At 41.5% G+C, this 21,621-nt stretch overlaps 1 protein-coding gene across 3 annotated transcripts in view; it reads left to right on the top strand.

Moving 5' to 3' along the window:
* Nucleotides 1–2,338: 2,338 nt before the first annotated feature.
* The window catches only part of SLC6A6 (solute carrier family 6 member 6), a 76,921-nt gene continuing 57,638 nt past the window's right edge, over nucleotides 2,339–21,621 (top strand). Inside the window, exons 1-3 of one of the 3 annotated variants that reach the window (XM_034775227.1) lie at nucleotides 2,339–2,540; nucleotides 8,319–8,354; nucleotides 11,219–11,284. In XM_034775227.1, the coding sequence (XP_034631118.1) occupies nucleotides 11,230–11,284 (55 nt within the window). In that variant the 5' untranslated portion in view covers nucleotides 2,339–2,540; nucleotides 8,319–8,354; nucleotides 11,219–11,229. The remainder of the gene's footprint in view (nucleotides 2,541–8,318; nucleotides 8,355–11,218; nucleotides 11,285–21,621) is intronic. The other 2 variants (XM_034775228.1, XM_034775230.1) reach the window with 2 other exon arrangements.

The raw sequence follows: 21,621 nt of genomic DNA, 5'->3' as shown, positions 1-21,621 counted from the left end.
ATTAATATGATAAAAGAGGAATTTAAGAATATATCAAATACTGGGAAGGAACTGACATTCCGAGTATTGTTATGAACACAGAAGTGGCACTAGAGTTATGTTCCATTTTATTTGATTTGATTTAGTTAAAAAAAACCTAAAACAAAAACAATACATGTTTTGCTGATCTTGCAGCGCCACTGAAGTAAAATGGGACTTTCATGTCAGCACCACAGGATTCAACTCAGGGTTATTGTGTGGTAGTTACCTAAAACTAGTGGGAAATTGCTTAAAATCGATATTAAAAAAAATCTAGCATGAAGTGAGTTGATTTAGTAAATATTTTAACAACTAGAGTTTTCTGGGAAAGCCATGTAATTATTTTTATCTACGCCACATAAAATAAATGATACGGGTGACGATTTGATTGTTAGCGTGTAGCAAGCGTTCAGGAATGTACCGAGGGAACAACTCTTTTTTTGGCAGGGGAATGGTCAAAGGGAACAAATATTTTCTGTCTTTAATTGCTTTGATTCTGTGAAAAACCACAACACTGAGCACGTAGAACACAGTTGCGAAAGACGACAGCGAGCCGCTCATCATTTCGATGATTAACAACAACTGCACATGTGGTTATTTTAATGTAAGGAAAAGGGATTTTGTTTCTTTCTCTTTTTGTAGAACAGTGGGTCTATTCTCCCTTGAATACACACGCATATTTATCATTAATCTTTAATCATGCAAGGGAAACAATCAGCTTTAAAAATTACATTCTTTTCTGAATTTCCTAAAAGATCTGCTCTAGGACTTATTTTGAGGAAGCGCTACTACGGCCCGTGTTAGCCAGTTCAGACTCAATGATCACAGTTGTCCCTTCTGGCTTTGGAATCTAGGAACGTACAAAATTCAATGTAAAAAAGTCTAGTGAAGAGAAGCCCCTAATGGCCAGGCAGTTTCAAATACAACTGACTGCTGTGCTTTCCAACAGTAGAAACTGTACTGTATTTATTTTGTACATTGTGCGTGCTTGAGTGCTAGATGTTTGGCATTATCTCTGGAAGGCCCAAGCCACAAAGCCTGGGTCTGGTCTCCTGAGTTCTAGTCTTGTGTCCTATCTGCTTGTCCACACGCCCTCTTCCTTTATGGTTGTTAGGTTTGTAACCGTCTTTGAAATCCCACAAAACTAGGGAGTGTTCAGGTGTGAGATTTTAGTTTGGAGACTACATAGATCTCAGAGGTCTGTAAACCTCCCTAAAACCTGAGTCTCGACCAAACTGAAAGCAGCCAGAATTTCAGTGGCAATCATCAACCTGGGAGTAAGTCAGGGCTGTGCGTGTAGGTGTGTGTTGAGGGTGTAGGGGAAGGGTAGATCTTGATTGTGTTCCAATTACTGTTGCCCTGGTTCCAGTACAGCCTGAGACTTGGTAACAGAGAAGGGAACTCTTTGTAGAGGGGGGGGGGAAATAGCTCCCCAGCCAAACCTCTACAGCCTGTGAGAGTGAGTGAGTGTGGGAAGGTGGTGAGGACCCACAGCAACTGAGAACTGCAGACAGAGACAAAGAGCGAGTTGTTATATATTTCACAAGCAACATCGACCCACCGAAAAGCCATGCAGGGAATGAAGGCGAAACAACCCTCAAGCGGCTAGAGCACAGCAGATCTGGATTAAATCTCAGGAAAAACTCCCTAACTGTAACAACAGTAGGACAATGGAACAGACTGCCTATGTGGGGGGCGGTGGAAGCTCCTTCACTGGAGCTTTTCAAAAGGAGGCTGGATAGCCATCTGCCTTGGATGGTTAGAGACAACAAATCCTGCATATCTTGGCAGGGGGTTAGACTAGCTGACCCTTGTAGTCCCTGCCAACCCCATGGTTCTAGGATAAAGGGGGGGGGGGCTTGGATTAGAGATGCAGTGTGACTCCACTTGTCCCTGCAACTAAACGCCTCCAACGCGTATCCGGCGCACATGGCGCCGCTGTTTGTGCCGCGCTGCTCTCAGTTACACCCCTGTCAATCCGGAGTGACTCCAGCGGGGGCGGGAGTGATGCGCGGAAGTGGGGGGGGGGGGCGCCCGGGGGGGGGGGAAAGGGGGGGGGGCTGCCCCAGCAGCGGGGAAAGCTTCCACTTTCCCTTTCGCCGAGCTCAGCTGCTGGCCTCGTGTCCGCACTCAGCCTCCCTGCTCCCTGCAGCAGCTGCCGTCCCCCCTCCTCCCTGCCCCCGGCCCCGCTGGCCGCTGCCCCTCCCCGGAGCTGAGCCGGCTGCCTGCCAGCCCAGGCTCCCGGGCTGTGTGTCTGAAGCGTGGCCCCTCCTTCCCCCCACCCCTTCCTCTAGCACCCCCGCCCCTCCACCAAAGAAGAGGCTGAGCCGGTGTTTTTCCACTCAGCAGGATGGGTGATGCTCAACGCTCCCTCATTAGACAACAGAGACGAGAGGTCAGGAAGAAAGCGCTTATAAATCACCCCTTCCTCCCTCGCAGCCCGGCTAGTCGGGCGGTACCTTTCCCCAGGACACACCGGGCAGACGCCTAGAGCCCTGGCCAGCCACCTGAACCCGCAGCAGGTAAGATCCCCTCTCTATTGTCTGCCAGACAGGGAGAAAGCCTCGAGATCTGGGCGCTCGGAGGGAGAAGGGGAAGGAACAAAGAAGGAGCTGTGGGGAGGCAGCGAGGTTTTCGCCTTTGCCGAAGAAGATCTGCCAGGCAGGAGAGGGAACGGGGGAGGACTAATTGCTGCTTTTCTCTTGTTCCTACGTGAAGATGGCAAAGAAAGGACCCACCGGAGGCACGAGAGAGGGGCGGGGGGCATTGCCTTGGTTGATCCATGCTGCAAATGTCTCCTCTATGCTCAGGGTCTGTTTCCCTCCTGCCCCCCCAAGCCCCATATTTTTGCTGGGTTTTGCCGTATTCTGTGCTAGCAGCGGGCTGTTGGCTTTGCCTTTTGATCGCGCGGGCCAATAGTGCCGTTTCTTCCTTTTCAAGTCCCTTAAAAAAAACACAACACCTCTACCTATATTTAATTGCTGTCTAGGCTACCGTGTGGTTTCTCGAGCAGCTATTTCCATCTTGCCCTCCGTACATGCTCCACCACCTTGTGTGAACTTTTTTTCAGATAACAGTTTGCAGTGTGAAATTAACCACTTGCTTGGCAGCTCTCCAACTGTTAAAAGTACATTTTTTCTTTTCCCCCCTGCTGTTCCCCCCCGTGAAAAATGCAACATATTTTTGAAGGCTGTATGCAAACCAAGAGTCAGGTCCAATTGAAAGACCAATACAGCCAGTGCTGCTGCAGCTGCTGCTGCTACTAATGGATCCGACTGGGGTCTGACATTCTTTTCTTCAGAGGCAGTTCAAGTTTCCATAAGTGTCAGAACTTAGTGGGTCAAGATTCGGATTTCAGTTATCTTGGTGTCAAAAAAATAAATCTGGATTCACATCAGTGTGAATTGGATCAGAATTTGGCCCAGTGAATTTAAGGTGATGAATATTCAGTGGTGTATGATAATGTAACAAAAGACAGACTCTGGAGACAGCTCTAAGTTTCCATATATGAAGATAAGGGGTGTGTGTGGGGGGGAGTTATTTTGCATTCACACAGAAGATAAAACATGCATAAAAAGATGGAGAATTCAGAATATATTAACCTATTTATACTTCCTCATTTGTGAGAGGTGAACAAATATCTTTTTCTTTGAGAATTACTTTTTGCCTTCAAAGTGACAAAATTCTTACACATATAAGTTCTGAAATCTTGTTTCTTCTCTTTATTATTATTTTTTAAATGACAAATGAAAACAGAGTGGGAAAACAGATGTTCAGAAACAAGTTTGAAGAAACATGACAACACATTTGAAAGATTTTTATATTTCAGGACAGTTCATGCCAAGGTGTAGAGAGGCTTTTTTTTTGGTTAGTTCCCATTTTTTAACCGTATTGGGAAAGGCATTAAGAAAATGCGCCAAGAAGAACTGGTTGTGTTTATAGTGCTATTTTGGTAACCACTGTATCTTTTTGCTTATACGTCAAAATGTTTCAAGTGTCGGACCAACAAAAAGTGGAGCTGTATTGTTCAGGAGACATGGAGTTAGTTGTAATTTGGTACTTGGATGACAGTTGCTACCAGTTTAGATTCTATGGCTTTAGCACTGTAAGGGAATCAACCCAATAAAACTTGGTGTTGTGGAATGTTGCGGAGAGAGACTTTGGGCAAAACTTTTACAGTTTTGGCATATGGATCTGTTACTTCTAGTTTTGAATTCAAGCAGAATTGACCAACTCTTTTTGGCCCTGTTTATCTCCAAAGAAGTATTATGGAAAAATTTTCCCAGGGGATGTTGGTGGAAGATCATTTCCTTTTACAGAAGTGTACAGTATGGTCGTGGCGAGCGAGGGAGATTTTAGTTTTTACAAGGGATAGCTACCGTACTAATAATGCCATTTGCCTCCAATATCAGGGCACAAGTTGAGGGTGAATTGTATGTGTCTGGAGGGAGGATACCTTTAGTAAACAAGGGTGAATAAATGTTAGCTAGTACCTGTGAAACATTCAGAGATAGCCCCTCTCTCACTTCGGTCTTTATCTACCTTTTTGTTCACTCCCCCCCCCCCCCCCCCCCTCTTCTCCCCCCTCTTTCCCTTTTGGGTTCATTTTCTTTTTAGGCTGCAGCCAGTAGGGGGGGGGTGACATAGTTTTTCTGTGTCTTTGCAGGCAGATGGAACTATGACACTCCAGCCATTAGAGGGCAGGATATGGAGGACAGGCAGACTTAAAGTGATATATCAGTGATACTCAGACTGAAGCTCCTGAGTTGAAAGTGGCGCTTTACTGTGTTTCCTGTGGCTCTTTACAACACATGATATTAAAACACTGTGTAATTTAATTATTAACCAAACTAAGTTATTAACCAGTCAGGATGTTTTTACTGTGTTATTAACCGGTTGTAGTTGATAAAATAATAATATTTGGCCAGTCATTTTGCTGTGAGAATTATATACACCTCTACCCCGATATAATGCGACCTGATATAACACGAATTCGGATATAACGTGGTAAAGCAGTGCTCCGGGGGGGCGGGGCTGCGCGCTCCGGCGGATCAAAGCAAGTTCAATATAACGCAGTTTCACCTATAACGTGGTAAGATTTTTTGGCTCCCGAGGACAGCGTTATATCAGGGTAGAGGTGTATATATAATTATCACAGCAAAATGACTGGCCTATAAATTCATATTTAAACAGTAGGACAGGGGAAATATTTAGTGTATGTATATATCTCCCCTGTCCTACTGTTTAAATATGAATATTTAGCACTATAGTAAATTAAACAATGAATTCACATTACTGTGGCTCTTTTGAGTAATATTGATCGCTAATTTGGGTAGTGAACCACTGAGGTCTGAGTATCTCTGTACTATAATATACATGGGGAGAGAATGGAGAGGCAAGGGAATTCTTTTTTAATTTTTAAATTTCTGTTGTTTTCCATTTACCAACCTGCATTTTCCAGTGTGTAGTGTCAGACAACTGGCTTCAAAATCCTCTAGCAACCTGCTGCTTAACGTGTGCAGTGCTATGGCACTATATAAAGAGCAGTAAACCCCAGCAATCTGGAGGCATTAAGGAGATGGACAGATGGGTTGAAGTGCTTGTCTAAAGATGCCCTTCTTTGGTTTTAGGGATATCAGGCCAGATTCTGGTGTAAACCTGGAATAATTCTCCAGATGTTAATGTACACTAAAGTAATGGAGGACAGAATTTGGCCCTTCAGTTTAGTTGGCAGCCATTAGTTTATGCATTTTTATATTTTTGATGATTTGAGATTATTTTTTTAAATGGCGCAATGTGTGAGTTGAGGTAAAAACGGGTCTCCAGGATGTTTGAAATCATGTATGAACAAGAGGTGCAGCACTGCTGTGGAAAAATACAAAGAAACCTTAGACTAGTTTACTATTTGTGCATGATGTTTGAGAAGTTCTGCCTGCCAGAATTTGATTGCTTCAGTAGGCTTCTTCATAGTGACTTGTTTTACAGCTAAAACTGGGGAGAATTTCAAGGATTAATTTCCTAATTTGTCATCTGAATACCAAGCAGCCTAGTGATTTGCACTTAAAGCCTCCTTTCCACTTGGGGATGCATTTCCAAAGAGGCTTGTAACTGAGCAAGTCCTATGGATTATAGCGCGGTTAGAAAACCCCATATAGTGCTTTGCAGCGACACTCCCTCATAGCCTAATTGTTTTGTGCTATGTGTGCTTTCCGTAGCAAGGAGGTGTTCCATTCTGTGTCTTTCTAACTTTGGCTGTTCCCACTTGGCTCTGCACTGAAAGTGTAATCTGCATTTTGCACCCAAATGCACCAGCAGAGCCAACTGAGGGTATACATTGTGTGGCAGAGAAGTGTAAACCCTAAAGGAAAGCTAAGCCATCATTGCACAGAGAACTGAATTTAGGGTAAACCAAAGTCTTTTCACTTTACTGAAGCATCCTGAATTTTCAATTTAGTACAATGGCAGAACTGTTTAAACCCCAAACAATCACATTTTATTTCATTAAGCTTTCCCTCCTCCGAGCATAACACTATAATCTTTCAGTCTTCCAAATCTTTATTTTCCTATAGATTATTTGCTCTACAGTGTCATTATATGTACCATAGTGGAAGCACTTTGGGGAGAAAAGCTTAATTGTTTTCTTATTCTATTGGATCTGACAATATCTTGTTTAAAGAAATGAGTGCGGTAAAGGAAATCACTATCTGATGAAATATACTGATAGGAAATGGTGCTTACAGAATGTAGGTTAGGGTCAGTTCCATTGCTAAAGCTCTTTCTGTCCATAGCAAATAATAATGCTGTCAACCCTAGTATTGTTTTGGAAAGCGCTTTGTTTCCAAAATTAAAAAAAACCTTACAGTATTCTGCAGTAATAGTGGGTTCAGAACACTGGATCTTTGGACTGAGGTCTATAGTATATTTTTAAAAAATGAGGCAAACAACATAGTCACCTTCATTTAATTTTTAACTTCAGATATATAAAAATAAGTAGTCTCTGAGCCTTCTCCTGTGTCTGTGATTTCCCCAAGAGCACTAAAACACCCTTTGTCTGTTTCTACTAACAGGGTGGATTTGGTGAAATGAAGAATTGGTAGCACAGTATAGCGCCAGGTACTGCTTTTAGTCAGTGCAAGCTCCACATCACACCCCTCTGCCAATGCTCCCCAGTTCTCATCTCCAGCACCCCCTGTTATTCCACTGCCAGCACACCTCAATCCTGACCTGACGCACCTGAACCAATATCAGACAGGGGCTCTATACAGCTGTGCCATGCTCTGTAGTGTTTTTAGAATGTAGACAAATGACTCCATAAAGATATTTTTGCTTTCTTAAGAACACTTCAGTTCAGTTTGAAACATGCAACAACTAAAGATGAATGTGCAAGTTGGAGGAGTTACAGCTTTTTAAAAGTAATACCTTATCTGATTCATCACCCTAATCAATTGTAGATGCTTTAAAATTGCAGTTTTGAATAGATTACAATGGGAGATTAGTGATGAAAAAAGTCAAATGCACTAACCTGCAGTTATGCTACAGGATGGCTTTTAAAATGTAATCCCATAGTGCCATCATTTAAGCACTCCATACAGCAAATTCCCACTTAACTCCAGTGGCACTTGGTATAGTCCATTTATAGGAATGATTCCCCAATTGTTTGGAAGGAAAGTCAGAGTATGAAGTTGTCATTTCTATGTTCATTGAAGTTCTCCCCATAAATGTATGTTGGGATAGGTTAAACTAAAAGCTAGAGCCTCTGCTGGTGTAAATCACTGTAGCTCCACTGATTGAGTTGAGTTATACCTGCTTAGGATCTGACCCAAAGCATTTTTATCCGTTCAAAGAGAGAATGTAAACGCTAAGCTCTGGCCATTATTGTATTGCTAAACTTATACCATGGTTGACATTGGTGTAAAATACTCCAGTAGAAGTTTGGAAGTAGAGGTGCAGTGAAGTTATCCATTACCTCCAAATCTAAGTATGGTGGTTGCCATTGGAGGGCCAACATTTACCTATGTTATTTGACCTCAGGATCTCAGCTTCCAAGAAAAAAGAGAGAGAAGTAATAGCAGTTATTTTTTTCAGAAAATAACGTAGTGTATTCATGTGGGTTTTGTCTTTCTGATGGACTATATGTACACCAGCAAAACAGATATCAGAACGAAATGTATCTTAGTATCCTGATGGACTTTCCCCCTCTTTTTTATTTTATTTATTTTATTTTATGTATCTGTTTATTTATTTGCTTTCTCTTTTTTTTTCTTTTTCACCCCCTCCCCAACCCTCCTCCCCCAAAACAGGAAGAGAAAATCCATTCAGGAGAGACTCTTCTTCATGTAAGTGTTATCTATGCTCATTTATGAAATTACAAAAGGATTATAAAAGTAATTAGAATGTTCAAATACTGAACGCTTACCATCTGCTCATAGAAACCACTGAATAAAGAGCATGTAAAAATAAACTGCTCAACAATACTCAATACCCACTATCTCAAATCTATATATGCAGTTCTATTGTGTATATTACGGTAGTACCTAGGCACCATTACAAAGTATTTTACGGTATTGGTGAGCACACCACTCCTGTGAAGTAGGCATGTAGTAAAGTCTGCCCATTGAACTTGATGGTAAAACTTCCATTGACTTCAGTAGGCTTTGGATCAAGCCCTAGTGACTTAGCCAAGGTCAAAGACGGTGCCAATGTCAGAGCTCAGCTTAGAGCTCAGGAGTTCTAGCTTCCAGTCCTATGCTAAAAATAAGCTTCTCTCTCTTGGATTCTTCTATAAAATCCAAGTTGTGTCAGTAAAGTTGTTTTTGTTTATGTGTGTGTGGCCATTTGGAGCATACAGATATTTCAGACCTTTTTTTACAACCCATGGACCCTCTAAAATGAGAGAAAATAACACCAGCCATCAATGAATATTGTTGCAAATGTTTTGGGAATACATTTGCCTCCAGAATAAATGCCCAGTCTATGTCAGGCTGATGAATCTTGTACAGGACTCTCCACAGAGTATGTAAAGCTACACATCATGGAGCTCAACAGTTTTACACGTCGCCTAGCAACTTGCTTTGCTTGCAGATCTCTGATTTTAAAACTTTAAGTAGTCAAGTAAGTTCTGCTCCAGTATCTCTTTCTAGTAAGTATCAAAGGGGTAGCCGTGTTAGTCTGGATCTGTAAAAGCAGCAAAGAGTCCTGTGACACCTTATAGACTAACAGATGTATTGGAGCATGCATCCGAAGAAGTGGGTATTCACCCACGGAAGCTCATGCTCCAATAGGTCTGTTAGTCTTATAAGGTGCCACAGGACTCAAACTTGTAAGTAAAGTCAAGAAAATGTTTCAAGAAGCAGCATCGATAGATTAAGACCATTATTGCCTTAGTGCAAAATGAGCCTCAATGAGGAAAACGGCTGCATTAATTGCAATGCAGGACCCGCTTTGTATAACTTTGAAGCACGCCCTATGTCAAGTGGCGTGGCAAGCCATGAGCATTCACATCAAGCTGACTTCTCATAAATCAACATTTTTTTTCAGAAAATAACATACGTCTCTGAATTATGGCACTAGATTAGACTCAGATAGCAACTCCTGGTTAATATGTAGCAAAACGCTGTGTGGTGACAAATGGGTTTTTTTGTGTGTTACTGGGATGGAATGTTAGTTCCGCTTTCAGATAAAAGGAGCTTGCGCAATGCACCCTTGTAGACCATTATTTCCCTGGATAGTACGGTAGTTATGTAGTCAACTGTGTTCAGCTGTTTCTCTCTTACACTACCCTTTATTGTGCATTTCGATAAGAGGAGGGCTTAGGTGTAGGCAGAGATTGTAGCCTCTTTGAACCTAGCAAGACACAACTGTGTGGTCCCATTGCTAGTCAAAAATCTATTGAAAACTCGCTCTATTCTGGCTATATTTCTGGCAGAAATGTTATAAGAATTTTATTTTGTATCTTTGAATCATGAACATTCTTTTGGCTGGTTTTATGGAAATCACTAGGGCAATCAATTGAGGATAAGCTTTTTCAAAGGAGAAGAGCATGTATATATTAAATGAAAAAAACACACCAGCAATTAAAAAGAATTGTCCTTTACACTGGGATGCTAAAATGAGACTGAGCGTATCTTTGAGAAGCTACGGTACCATTTTTTAAAAGACAATAGGATTGGAAAAATTCCAGGAGTCATATTACTCACATTTTTCAACATGGGACCCCTAATATAGAAAATTCAAGTCTCTTGAAAAGAGTTCAAAGGACACATTTCCCCCCGTTTTTTAAAGAGGAATCACCAGGGTAACAAAAAACATCTTTAAAGGAAGAGGCTCCAAATAGGAAAAGAAACCTAAAGACACGGTGATATGGTGTCCCGACGTTGTACACCAGAATCTGGAGCCCATTGGAGTGCAGAGTCAAAGATCTCCCTCTAGTGACTTTAATATCATAAAGCTGAATATCTGGATAATCTAGAGCTTTGTAACTGGAATATATTCCATAAAATGGATCAGTGATACAAAATTTATGGCCTAGAGGCCACATGCAGTACAACCTTCTACCACCTGCTGTGGCATTTCAGCAGCCAAAGGCAAGCTTTGAGCACCAGAGCCTCTCTCTGCTGGTTCTGTGTATGAAATATCATGACTCAGATTTGATGTCTTTAACCTGTCTATATATGTGCCTTAGTGCCTTGGCTCCCTTTGGCTTCTTCAACAGTATGAATTTCCAAAAGAGAGTTTTCTCCAGGGATGTGAATAATCAGAATATTGTCAAGTGTCGGAATTATGAAACTTCCAGGATAGAAACCTCTCTGTGCAGTGTGAATTTTCAGAAGGGTCTAAACTTCTACGGATATGAATTCTAGATTGGGATTAACCCCATCGACTGTGAATGGCCAAAATGAGGCTTCTTCGGTAATGTTAAACTTTCAGAAGCTAATAATCCCCCCAGAATGTGAACTCTCAAGAGGAAATTAAGCCCAGGGATTTCAAACTTCAGATGGTGGATCCCACTGATATATCTGAATTCTCAGAGGTGCCTTGGACACATGAAATATTTGCAGGGGCCACCTCCTGCCATGTGACATTTTGAAAAAGGACTCCTTGTGTCAGTAACCAGGCATTTGTATTATAATGATAATAAAGGGACCGTCTTGTGATTCTCACTTTGCGACAAATACTACCACAATTCATTACTTTCCATCAGTGCCTCACCCTATGGAGGAATCACCACTGCCCATCCACAGTGAGGAGGGGACAGAAGTCCCAACTGGTGAGTGCAGTTGGGATGGGATATTTGTAAAGGGTGGGGGCAATGATGCTACCTGGCTTTATATGCCTTGTGTGTGTGTACCCATTTGTCATTACAAATTCTAGGACTTGTAACCAGTGCCCCCTTTTTTATATTTTGTAAGTGTTGTGTATTTTAGCATTCCTGAAAGGTGATATATTGGCAGTATTGGTTCTCAGCTGATCCACAGACAAGGTACAACATGAGCAGCAACCATGTTAAGATTCCACTTCACATTGTCGTACTAGTGTCTCTGAACTCAGAGCTAGAAGGTTCACCTTTGTGTGTTAAAAAAAGACAAAGGTAGTTCAGAGTTCATGCCCTCTCAGCCTTCGGCCTCAATGCTGAAACTGCCCATAAGTCTGCTTATTGGGATGATGGTTTTTGCAATGAGGACACTCGTTTTTCCAGAAATCCACCAAACTCATTTTACATAAGCCACAGGACAACCAACTGACCTGGGTTGGATTTTAACCAGATATATAGCAGCAGAGTGGGCCAAATCCTGTGAGCCTCATATATTATATACATCTGTGTAGGAGCACCTGCCTTTCAGATAACCAAAGTAAATAGAACATGAAAATAAAAAAGATTGTCTAGTGTACGCCTTCGGATTTTAAGAGGGCTATTGTCTACATCTTTTCCCCTAGCTTCTTGTTTAACCTGTTCTTGAATATGGGCAATGACTGTACCCGGACGATCTCCTTTGGGGTTCTGCGCCATTGCTCAGGTGCAGCACTTTAAAGAACTTCTTCTTGCCTTCCATCCAGAACTTTTCCTTACTTAATTTCACTCAACTGCTCCCTGTTGTACCAGTTTTTGAGCCTGATTAATTACTTACCTTCACACAATACCTTAAAGGTATTTATAGATGGCTCATGGCCCACAGATTCTTCTCACTTCTAGACTGTATTAATTTAGTTCCTTCAATCTCTCCATCTGTCCTTAGATCACTTTTATTGCCCTTATTTGTGTTTCCTTTAATTTTTCTATATCCGTTCTAATCTGTGGAGACCAGAAATGCACACATGCTGTTCCCTCTATGGTTGTGCTAGGGCTGTGTTAACATGACACTGTTATCTCTTTAGCTTTCCATATGATCCTTTTATATATACAGATCCAAAAATAGCCTGGCATCTCCCCCCAGCAGCATCACGTTGAGACTGTGTATTAATTTGCGGTCTGTGATCACCCTTAGATCTTTCTCAGATTCACAGCTAGCTACCCCTCAATTAATAGCTGTGCTATTTATTTCCTCTCCCACAATGCAGGAATTTACACTTACTAGTACTGAATATCATCTCATTGCATGCAGCCTACTTGTTGCACTAGGGTTTGGTTTAAGACAGTATGGTTATGTGTTCATTTTAATGCACCTAGATTTATCCTATCTTTCAGCGTAGTTGTTATTGTTTTGTTATTTACAGTGCAAAGAATTAATTGAGAAACATAACATTTTATGTTTTAATACCCCTCCTGCACTTGTCCTCTGTATATTACTCCAAACCCTATTTCCAGCTCGGTCATTTTTATCAGCATCCCTGCCCTTCATTTGTTTGACACTAGTTTTAAAATATTAGTAAATAATGTAGAAACTGACAAGTTTAGCATTTTTCTTTTTCTTCATGTCGTACCTTTTCTCTCTGTACAGTTAATATATTGTCATATGCATGGAAAGAGGTAGCCTTTCACATAGTGGAGATAATCTCTTTCTCACCCATGTTGAGCTCTGCTCACGTGAGCGACTGGGTGACATCAGTCCACTCTTATAGAACTGCTTAATCTAACTCTCGCATATACACTGGTATTTTTATCACACCTCTTCCATTGCCCTGTGGGAGGCTGGACTGCTGGGATTCTGGCATCTGCACCAAGAATGAAATATAAAGTTTGGTGAATCATGAAAAATCAAACAAACATACAAGTGTGAGTGAAAGCTTTTTATTTAATGTTTGCTCACTGCTGTCATGGAGTGCATTTCCTGGACTCTGTACTGAACTCTGGTGTAGCTGTCAGACTACCCAGTTTGATCCAGGTTCAGATCAAACCAGATCAAAGGTGATCCTTAAAAGTGTAAACTAAATGGCTGTATTAGATACAAAACACCTTGTAGCAGAGAGAAAACAAGTGGCCAAGGTGAATGATGGTGACAGAGATGGGTGAAAGCTGCTAAAAAGTTGGAATATGGAGTCTGAATATCCAGAGAATTGGATCTGGGATTTTAATTGGGCTCATTGTATTCTGTAAAGCTAGATATCAGCTGCAAAAATATGATCTGTGTCTGGGTCCGGATTCTGATTATAGTCTCCCTTCAAAAATGTTGGAATGATTCAGGTCTGAGGTTTCCATGTGGGCCATTTCCCGAAAATAGAAGGGAGTCTTGTCACTGGTTTAGGTAGGTCAAAAAGGACCAGTTAGTAATTCACGCGCGCGTGCGCACACACACACACACACACACACACACACACACACACACACACACACAGTATATAGTGATACAATTGTGAAAGTAATTGATTGCAATAACTACTTAATTAGAACAAAAAGTAATTTTGTGAAGTAATCTGATTATTTCCTGTTCTGGATGGTAATTGGAATTACAGGTTAAAGTTATCTTGTCTTGCCTCTCCCAAATATGAGTAGGGATGCCAAGTCACTTTGCAATTCACATATTTGATGCAAAAGACTTGCAAATGGAGTCAGTAACACTCCCTATGCAGTAAATTTATTTTTTCAAAGAGTAAATTTAACAAGGCTGATTTTAAATAATAAGTGAAAGGAACATAAATCCAGCTAGTTGCTACATGAAAGCAAAAACTACAAATAATACACACCCATGAAATATCACAAACAATAGATTCACCAATAAAAGAACCAATGTATGCTCATGCCTGAAACACTATGTACTCCAGTGAAATACTGTATAGGTCCTCTGAGTTGAGGAATGGGAGATTATAACAAAATAACATTTTCATCTCCTTGTTATCCGGTGAAGACATTGGCATTTCTGCTGATGGCTCAATACGACTTTTGATTCAGAAGGATTCTGCTTGTTCTTGATTTGTTTTTGCACTTTTATGAAATACATTGCCATGCAAAGCTAGGGGAGAAAAATGTCAACAAATGTGTTAATAAATCCAGGCTGTGGATGAAAAGGTAGAAAATAGGAAGTATTGAAAAGGAGGCTATTTTATGCATAATAGTATAAGAGACGATAAAGAATAATACTAAAAGAATGCAGGGCAAATATCTGGCAGTCTTTGTTCAGGCAAAACTCCAGTTGGCTTACATTCTTGTGATAATTAAATGATTTAGTAGACTCAAGGTGAAAAAGCGAGCAGAACAGGTCATTTATTCATTCTTATTTATATTAAGGTCATGGCCAAAGGCCCCAATCAGCAATTGGGTCCTGTTGTGCCAGGCACTGAAAAAACACATAAGACGACACAGTCACTGGAGGGTTTACATTTTAAAAGGCAAAACCCAGGAATGAGGTATTTGTAATTGCAGTAGTTTCATTGAAGTCACACAGTATTGAAGAACATCACTGAGGCAATAATTGTCGGCTATGGGATTGAGGAGCAATAGGGCTATAGGAAGAGGCATTTATTCATGTGATTCCAAGTCAGAGGATATGTCTACACTACCCGCTGGATTCCAGGAGCACCACCAGCTTTTCTGCCGCCCTAGGCAGCGGAAGGTTCCGCCGCCGAAATACTGCCGTGGTCGCCGCCCCCCAAATTGTAGTGCCCTAGGCGACTGCCTGGGTCGCCTAATGGGTTGTGCTGGTGCTTCCGGATTTGCGGGCAGCGATCGATCCAGCGGGGATCGATTTATCGTGTCTAGTGTAGACGCAATAAATCGACCCCCGAGCGCTCTCCCGTCGACTCCTGTACTCCACCGCCGTGAGAGGCGCAGGCAGAGTCAACAGGGGAGCGGCAGCAGTCGACTTACTGCGGTGAAGACACCGCGGTGAGTAGGTCTAAGTACGTCGACTTCAGCTACCTTATTCACGTAGCTGAAGTTGCGTAACTTAGATTGATCCCCCCACAGTGTAGACCAGGTCAAAGACTCCCTCCTACAGTCCCTATCTTCAGATAGCATTAATGTTGAGAGGGAAGCTGTCAAAATTCTATTCCAAAGAAACACACATGTAGGACCTGATTCTGAGCTCATTTATGCTGTGTTAACTCCTGACTGCAGGGTTGCTACTATTGATTTACCTTTGTATAAATGAGATCAGTATCAGACCCTTAATTTCCATAGACATGGGGCCCCGTTTTACAGTCCGTACTTAGGGTCGAACCTGCTCCCCTTGAAATCAAAGGGAATTTTGCAATAATGCTTAGTTGTTACTCAGGCAAGATCCCATTGCGTCATATCACTCCCCAGTGACGCACTTGTAAATCTGATGACCACTCTTGACATCAGTGGACTCCCTCTGTTTACCTGGGGAAAAATGTGGTGGTGTTTTTTCCGTCGAGTAACCTTAACAGGATTGAAGCCAAGTAGACACACTTTAGCACCCTTTCAGTTATTAGCTGGTTATGTTATAAGCTTAGCCTAGGCTCTTCTAAGAACCTACGAATGGCCATACTAGGTCAGACCAATGGTCCATTTAACCCAGTATCCTGACTTCTGACAGTAGCTAGTGCCAGATGTTTCAGAGGGAATAAATAGAACAGGGCACTTTCAAGTGATCCATCTCCTGTCATCCAGTCCCAGCTTCTGGCAGTTGGAGGTTTTTAGGGACACCCAGAGCATGGGGTTGCGTCCCTGACCATCTTGGCTAATAGACATTGATAGACCGGTCCTCCATTAACTTGTTTAATTCTTTTTTGAACCAAGTTATTGTTTTGGCCTTCACAACATCCCATGGCAACGAGTTTCACAGGTTAACTGTGCGTTGCGTGCAGAAGTACACCCTTTGTTTTAAACCCCTGCCTCTTAATTTTATTAGGTGACCCCTGGCTCTTGTGTTATGTGAAGGGGTAAATAACACTTCCCTATTCACTTTCTCCATATCCGGCATGATTTTGTAGACCTCTCTCATATTGTCCCCTCCCCTTTACTCATCCCTTTTCTAAGATGAATAGTCCCAGTCTTTTTAATCTCTCCTCATATGGAAGCTGTTCCATACCCCGAATCATTTTGTTGTCCTGTGCACCTTTTCCTATTCTACTATGTCTTTTTTGATATATTGAACTCAGGGCTTTAGAGCAGGATTTGCTCTATTCTGTGTGCACTCTACTGTTAAGCTTCTCCAGACTCTCATTAATGACGAGTTCCTTCCTGAGGTGTCAATCTATTCCTGTCCTAGGGCAGACTGACTGAAAGACAGATGATCTATCTTCTTTCCCTTAATATGACTGTGCTCCTCACAGGCGGGGCTGGTCTTCAGGCAGAATGAGCAAAGATAGCACATCTTTGCCCTAACAGAAAGAACATAATTTTCTCTATGGAGTACCAGTTAGCTGTGTCCCTTCAGCAGGCTGGCTATTTTCTGAAGACAAGAGCAGAATGTTTGTCTCACCTTCTACTGATTTTGCCCCTTCATGGGATGATCGCACATAAAAGGGCCTGATTTTGTCAGGTGCTGAGAGCCTTCTGTCAGGTGCTGAATAGTCTTTGCAGCCAAAAAGAGCTGATTGCTCTTTGCACCAGCCAAGATGTGCACTTGCAGTACCTGCAGATAGCACTTACCAATTACGTGTTTTGACAAACTGGAAGTGGCTTGGATAGATTTCCCTGCAATGCAACATGTCTCAAGCATTCACGACACTTTCCGGCCACTAAAAACAGTACATCACCATTCGAAAATAATAATAAATAATAATGATGTGACTATTTCTATATGGCCTACTGGGAAATGACAATTAAAAAAATCCCCAAACAACTAGTTGTTCAAAACCACTCCAAATACATTACACAGTGAGTTATACCATCCGGAACTACCGTGTATACCAGTTTACCGTGGCACGGGGAGTCAGTCACAGGACATGTTGTGAAATGCAGTAATGATTATTTGGAATATGTAGTTACATTCAGCATTTTCTGTTTATTTAAAGGAACATGCTTTGTGCTTTGAAGATAAAATTAGTATAAACTAATATAGCGCTAATGGGGGCCATTGCTATTTTATATTCAACCCAGAGCTTTCCCGATTTTATAGGGACAGTCCTGATATTCGGAGCTTTGTCTTATATAGGTGCCTATTACCTCCCACCCCCTGTCCTGATTTTTCACACTGGCTATCTGTTGATCACCCCTATTATAATGCAATATCCTCTCTAAATTTTTCTTTCCAATTACTTGTTTTGAATGTGTGAAATATTAGAGCATTGAAATTTGCTTTTCGTACAGTATTGTTGTTACTTACTTTAATCTTTGTCCCTCCTTTCCCTAAGCTCTCCTTCCTCTGTCTCTTATTTTAGGGCCCAAACCAGTTACACCAGCGTAACTTCATTTTAGATCAGATTCCAATCTCACTTACACTAGCATAAAACAGGAGTTACTCCACTGAGGTCATTTGAGATCAGAATCGGGATCTTGATGCTAGAAATTTAAATTGTAAGGTCTTTGGGGCAGGGACCCTAGCTGATGTTTTGGTGGCATTGAAATCAGTAGTTTTGCGGTAATTTCACTGGCACTGGGATTTCACCCAATGGCTCTTTAAATCTCTGTTAAGTGCCAGGAGAAGTTATTGTGATACAAAGTGTTTAATAAATAATTATGTAATAATGATTATAACAGTTTGGGACATTTAAATGATAGATACCCTTTCAACTCCCACCCCATCCCCCACCGATACGAAATTCCCATTTTATATTGGTTCAATTTTAAATAATTATGAAAAAGAGCCTGTGGGCATTTAGGATCTATATAGTCACTCACTGCTTGTGCCACTATGTGCTGCCTCCCTGCAGCAGATAGAGGTCACACAAGGTAGCTAGTGCTGCACAGAGCAGCTGTTTCTCAGCTTAGCTGTTTTTCAGTTCAGCAACTCCAAGCCACAGAGCCTTAGCTATGAAGAGGGGCTTCTTTGAGCTTCAGAAAATAGCAAATTTTCACTGGCCGAATGTGCTAACAACATTCGTTTTGTCAGAGTAACTTTATTTTAACCTGCCTCAAAGAGATGCAGAACTACATGCAATTTCACTTGTCACTCCAGATAATTTTCAAAGGTAACCACTGCAAAGACATTACCAAAAATCCCCAAACAATTATAAACAGTAAAACATACTTGACTGCTGTTTCTACTCCAACAGCCCGACTCCTTCCAGGTCTCTGGTTTATCTGGGGGAAGGGTGTTGTTTATATGGACCCCTTATTTCCCATCAGGCCTTGTCAGAAGCTAAACCTACAGATATGGCTGCCATAATGTACTACATTTCCTAGCCTGCTCTGCTTCCCTGGATGTCAGAGAGAAAGGTTGGCTGGGAGCTACTAAGAGCCAATCTTGCCCCTCACCCTAGAAGGATAGGATAGGCTTATACACTAAGAAATAATTTAGCCCCATCTGTTCAGTTTTCTCAACTGTACCTTCATAAAGTGGTAAAAAACAATAGATTACGTAAGTGAAATTTACAGAGCCCAATGTTGCAATATAAAAGCAATATATAACTAAAACCATCAGCTGATATCTGTCAGAAATGATAGAAAAGATAAGGGATGGAGGAAAATGTTTGAGTTGCTATGTTTTGCCTAGTCATACACAGAAACCTGTTCGCTCACGAAGACGAACAACAGGGCGACAGCTGAGGGGAGAGACACTGGTGTTAGGCTGGCACTGTTGGTATTCTTTGCTCATATCAGAGTTGATCCTGTACTCCTCACTCGCACCAAGGAGAGGGTCGTTGAGGTCGAGGTGGAACTTTAGTGGGCTCTTTCTCTGAGTTTAAAGTGTAGGATCAGGCCCTTTTGCTTGCATGCGGAGCACCTATGCCACATTCAGAGCATGGCAAGCAGAAGTGGTCTGCATGTTCAGTTTCCTTAGAGAAATTAAATGTTTGCTTTAGGCACTATCTGCTTCTCATATCTCTCAACACAAAACCAACAGCGCAGCTTTCCTTATATGAAAGCTGTCAAAGCTATGTGGCTAAGCAGAACTGAAGATATACTTCTGGTTTAAAAATTAATCAAAGTCATGTGATATTTTGGAGAACTAGATGCTTCATGGGATTGGTAATGAGATAGGAAGACTTTCACCTCCTGCTCATTTGTTTAAATCAGGTCAGTAGTGACCAAAATTACTTTCTGTTGGAGGCTATTCAGAAGCCCCAATATAAAATGCGTTAATGATCTACCTCCAGTACAGGAATCCCCTTCAGAGCTGACACCCTTGTAGGGAGTCTCAGCAGAGAATCCAAGCAGTGCATGGGCCATGAAGGCTGAACTACCCTTCTGTGACTGGATATGATGATCCCTCTGGGTTATAATCGAGGCACATTGATGGTGGGGGGAAATGCAGGGGAAGTGGACACTGAACTGGGCTGGCCCATCCTTAACCATTCAGTACGTAAACAAAGAACTTCAGTCTCCCGGCTGTCAGGCTGGCACCTTTCACAAGATGCATGGAAACATAAACACAGAGAAAACATCATATGATCTTCATGATTTTGCTTCTTTATGATGTTTGACAATTTGGAGCAGAGCAAACTGTGCAAAGCTTACCGTCTCCACCAGCTTGTGCAGCCAGTTTATCACTTCTTCTTTTGGCATATCCTCTGCAGAAACATCCTGGTCTCCATTTCCCTCTGTATACCAGTAACTGTTAGATTTCATTTCCTATGCAAATCTTGATAAAGTTTAAAGCTTCTGTTCAGCTGCTGTTTTCTTGAAGTAAATAAACAATGTTCCCCTCCCCCGGTTTCCAAACCGAATGAAAATCTCTTATTGTTCAAGGGCTATGAACTAAGATTGTCTTATAAAGTGCCTTAGAAACATTCTTACCTCAGTAAGAGAACCGAAGTTTCTTATCATATCAGCACTGGCCTGCGTCATTTTAAAAGTCTACAACTAATTTGTCTCACTGACTCATATTTCTGCGAACTATAAGCCCCACTGCAAACAAGAAATTGAAACAACCCCCCCAAGTAACTCATTCTCATCGTTAGAGCCCAGGGCTCCAATTACACTCAGTGGAACCACATTCACAGTGCAGTTGGACTCTGGTGTGTTCCTCTGCTGTGGGCACAGCTAACATGGCTCAGTGCATGCACACAGCAACAGTTTTTCCTGCACAATCTGGTGTCAGTACTGTTGGGCAACTCCAACCTGCTGTGCTGCACAACCATGTTGCTATTAGTGCATTCTGGGCAAATTTTGGTGCATAGATACCATATTGGTGGCGGAGAAGGGTGGGGAGATGTGTGATGCTGGGGCCAGGGCATGGATTTTTGTGAACAATGCATTTTGGGATGTCCTCCCTCCCACACAGAGATCAGGGATTTGGGAGGACTAGTTTGCCCAGTACACCGACATAATTAAGACATAATTAACCTACACAGTGGAGTCCCTATGTTAGAAACCACTTGCAATCTGATGTTTATGTTATAAAAGTCCTTATAAGCAGGGTTAGAATAAATCCTCAAATACTATCTAAAACTCAGATGGATACATAAGGTCAGTAAATAATGTAGAAATACGGTCCCATCCACATAGGATCTCATCCATGCTACAGCCTGGTTATAAAATTGGTCAAAATCTGTGAAATAACTTTTTGTATGAGATATTTAAGTATTGCAACAGCTGCTCCTCTGCTTACCACTGGGTATATTACAAGAAAATTTGAATGCTCCTGACATTTCCTTTTTTTATCTTCTTTGCATAGTGTCACATATTACTTATGTATAGCAATAGCCAAAAAAAACCCCAAACCCTGAATAATATTTAAATACCGAATGTTTATTCTCCCCCAGAGAGAGAAGGTGAGTGAGGTAATATCTTTTTTTGGACCAACTTCTGTTTAACCCAAACATTTATTCTGATGTATTTGGAGTGAGTATTTGGAAAACGTTATATGAAAAAATGTGACTAACCTTTGACACTAGCCCATGAGTAAACAATATGGGTAAATGTAGTGATGAATTGAGAATTTGTTGCTAAAGCAAAGCATGTTAGGGGAAAATGAAATTATTCCCAAGGGGGGAAAAAAGCTATAAAATAATATATTTGTATATTTCTTTGTATGCTTGCTTCATCCAATGCCTACTTTATTTTTATTCTACACATTTGAGACCTACTCAGTATAAAATCATAGCGTCAAATGAAAGATTGCTGCCTAATGATTCCATGTATATATATATATAAATGCATAG

This window comes from Trachemys scripta, chromosome 7 (assembly GCF_013100865.1).
Source record: "Trachemys scripta elegans isolate TJP31775 chromosome 7, CAS_Tse_1.0, whole genome shotgun sequence".
NCBI lineage: Eukaryota > Metazoa > Chordata > Testudines > Emydidae > Trachemys > Trachemys scripta.
This window is presented reverse-complemented; position numbering and strand designations above follow the sequence as displayed.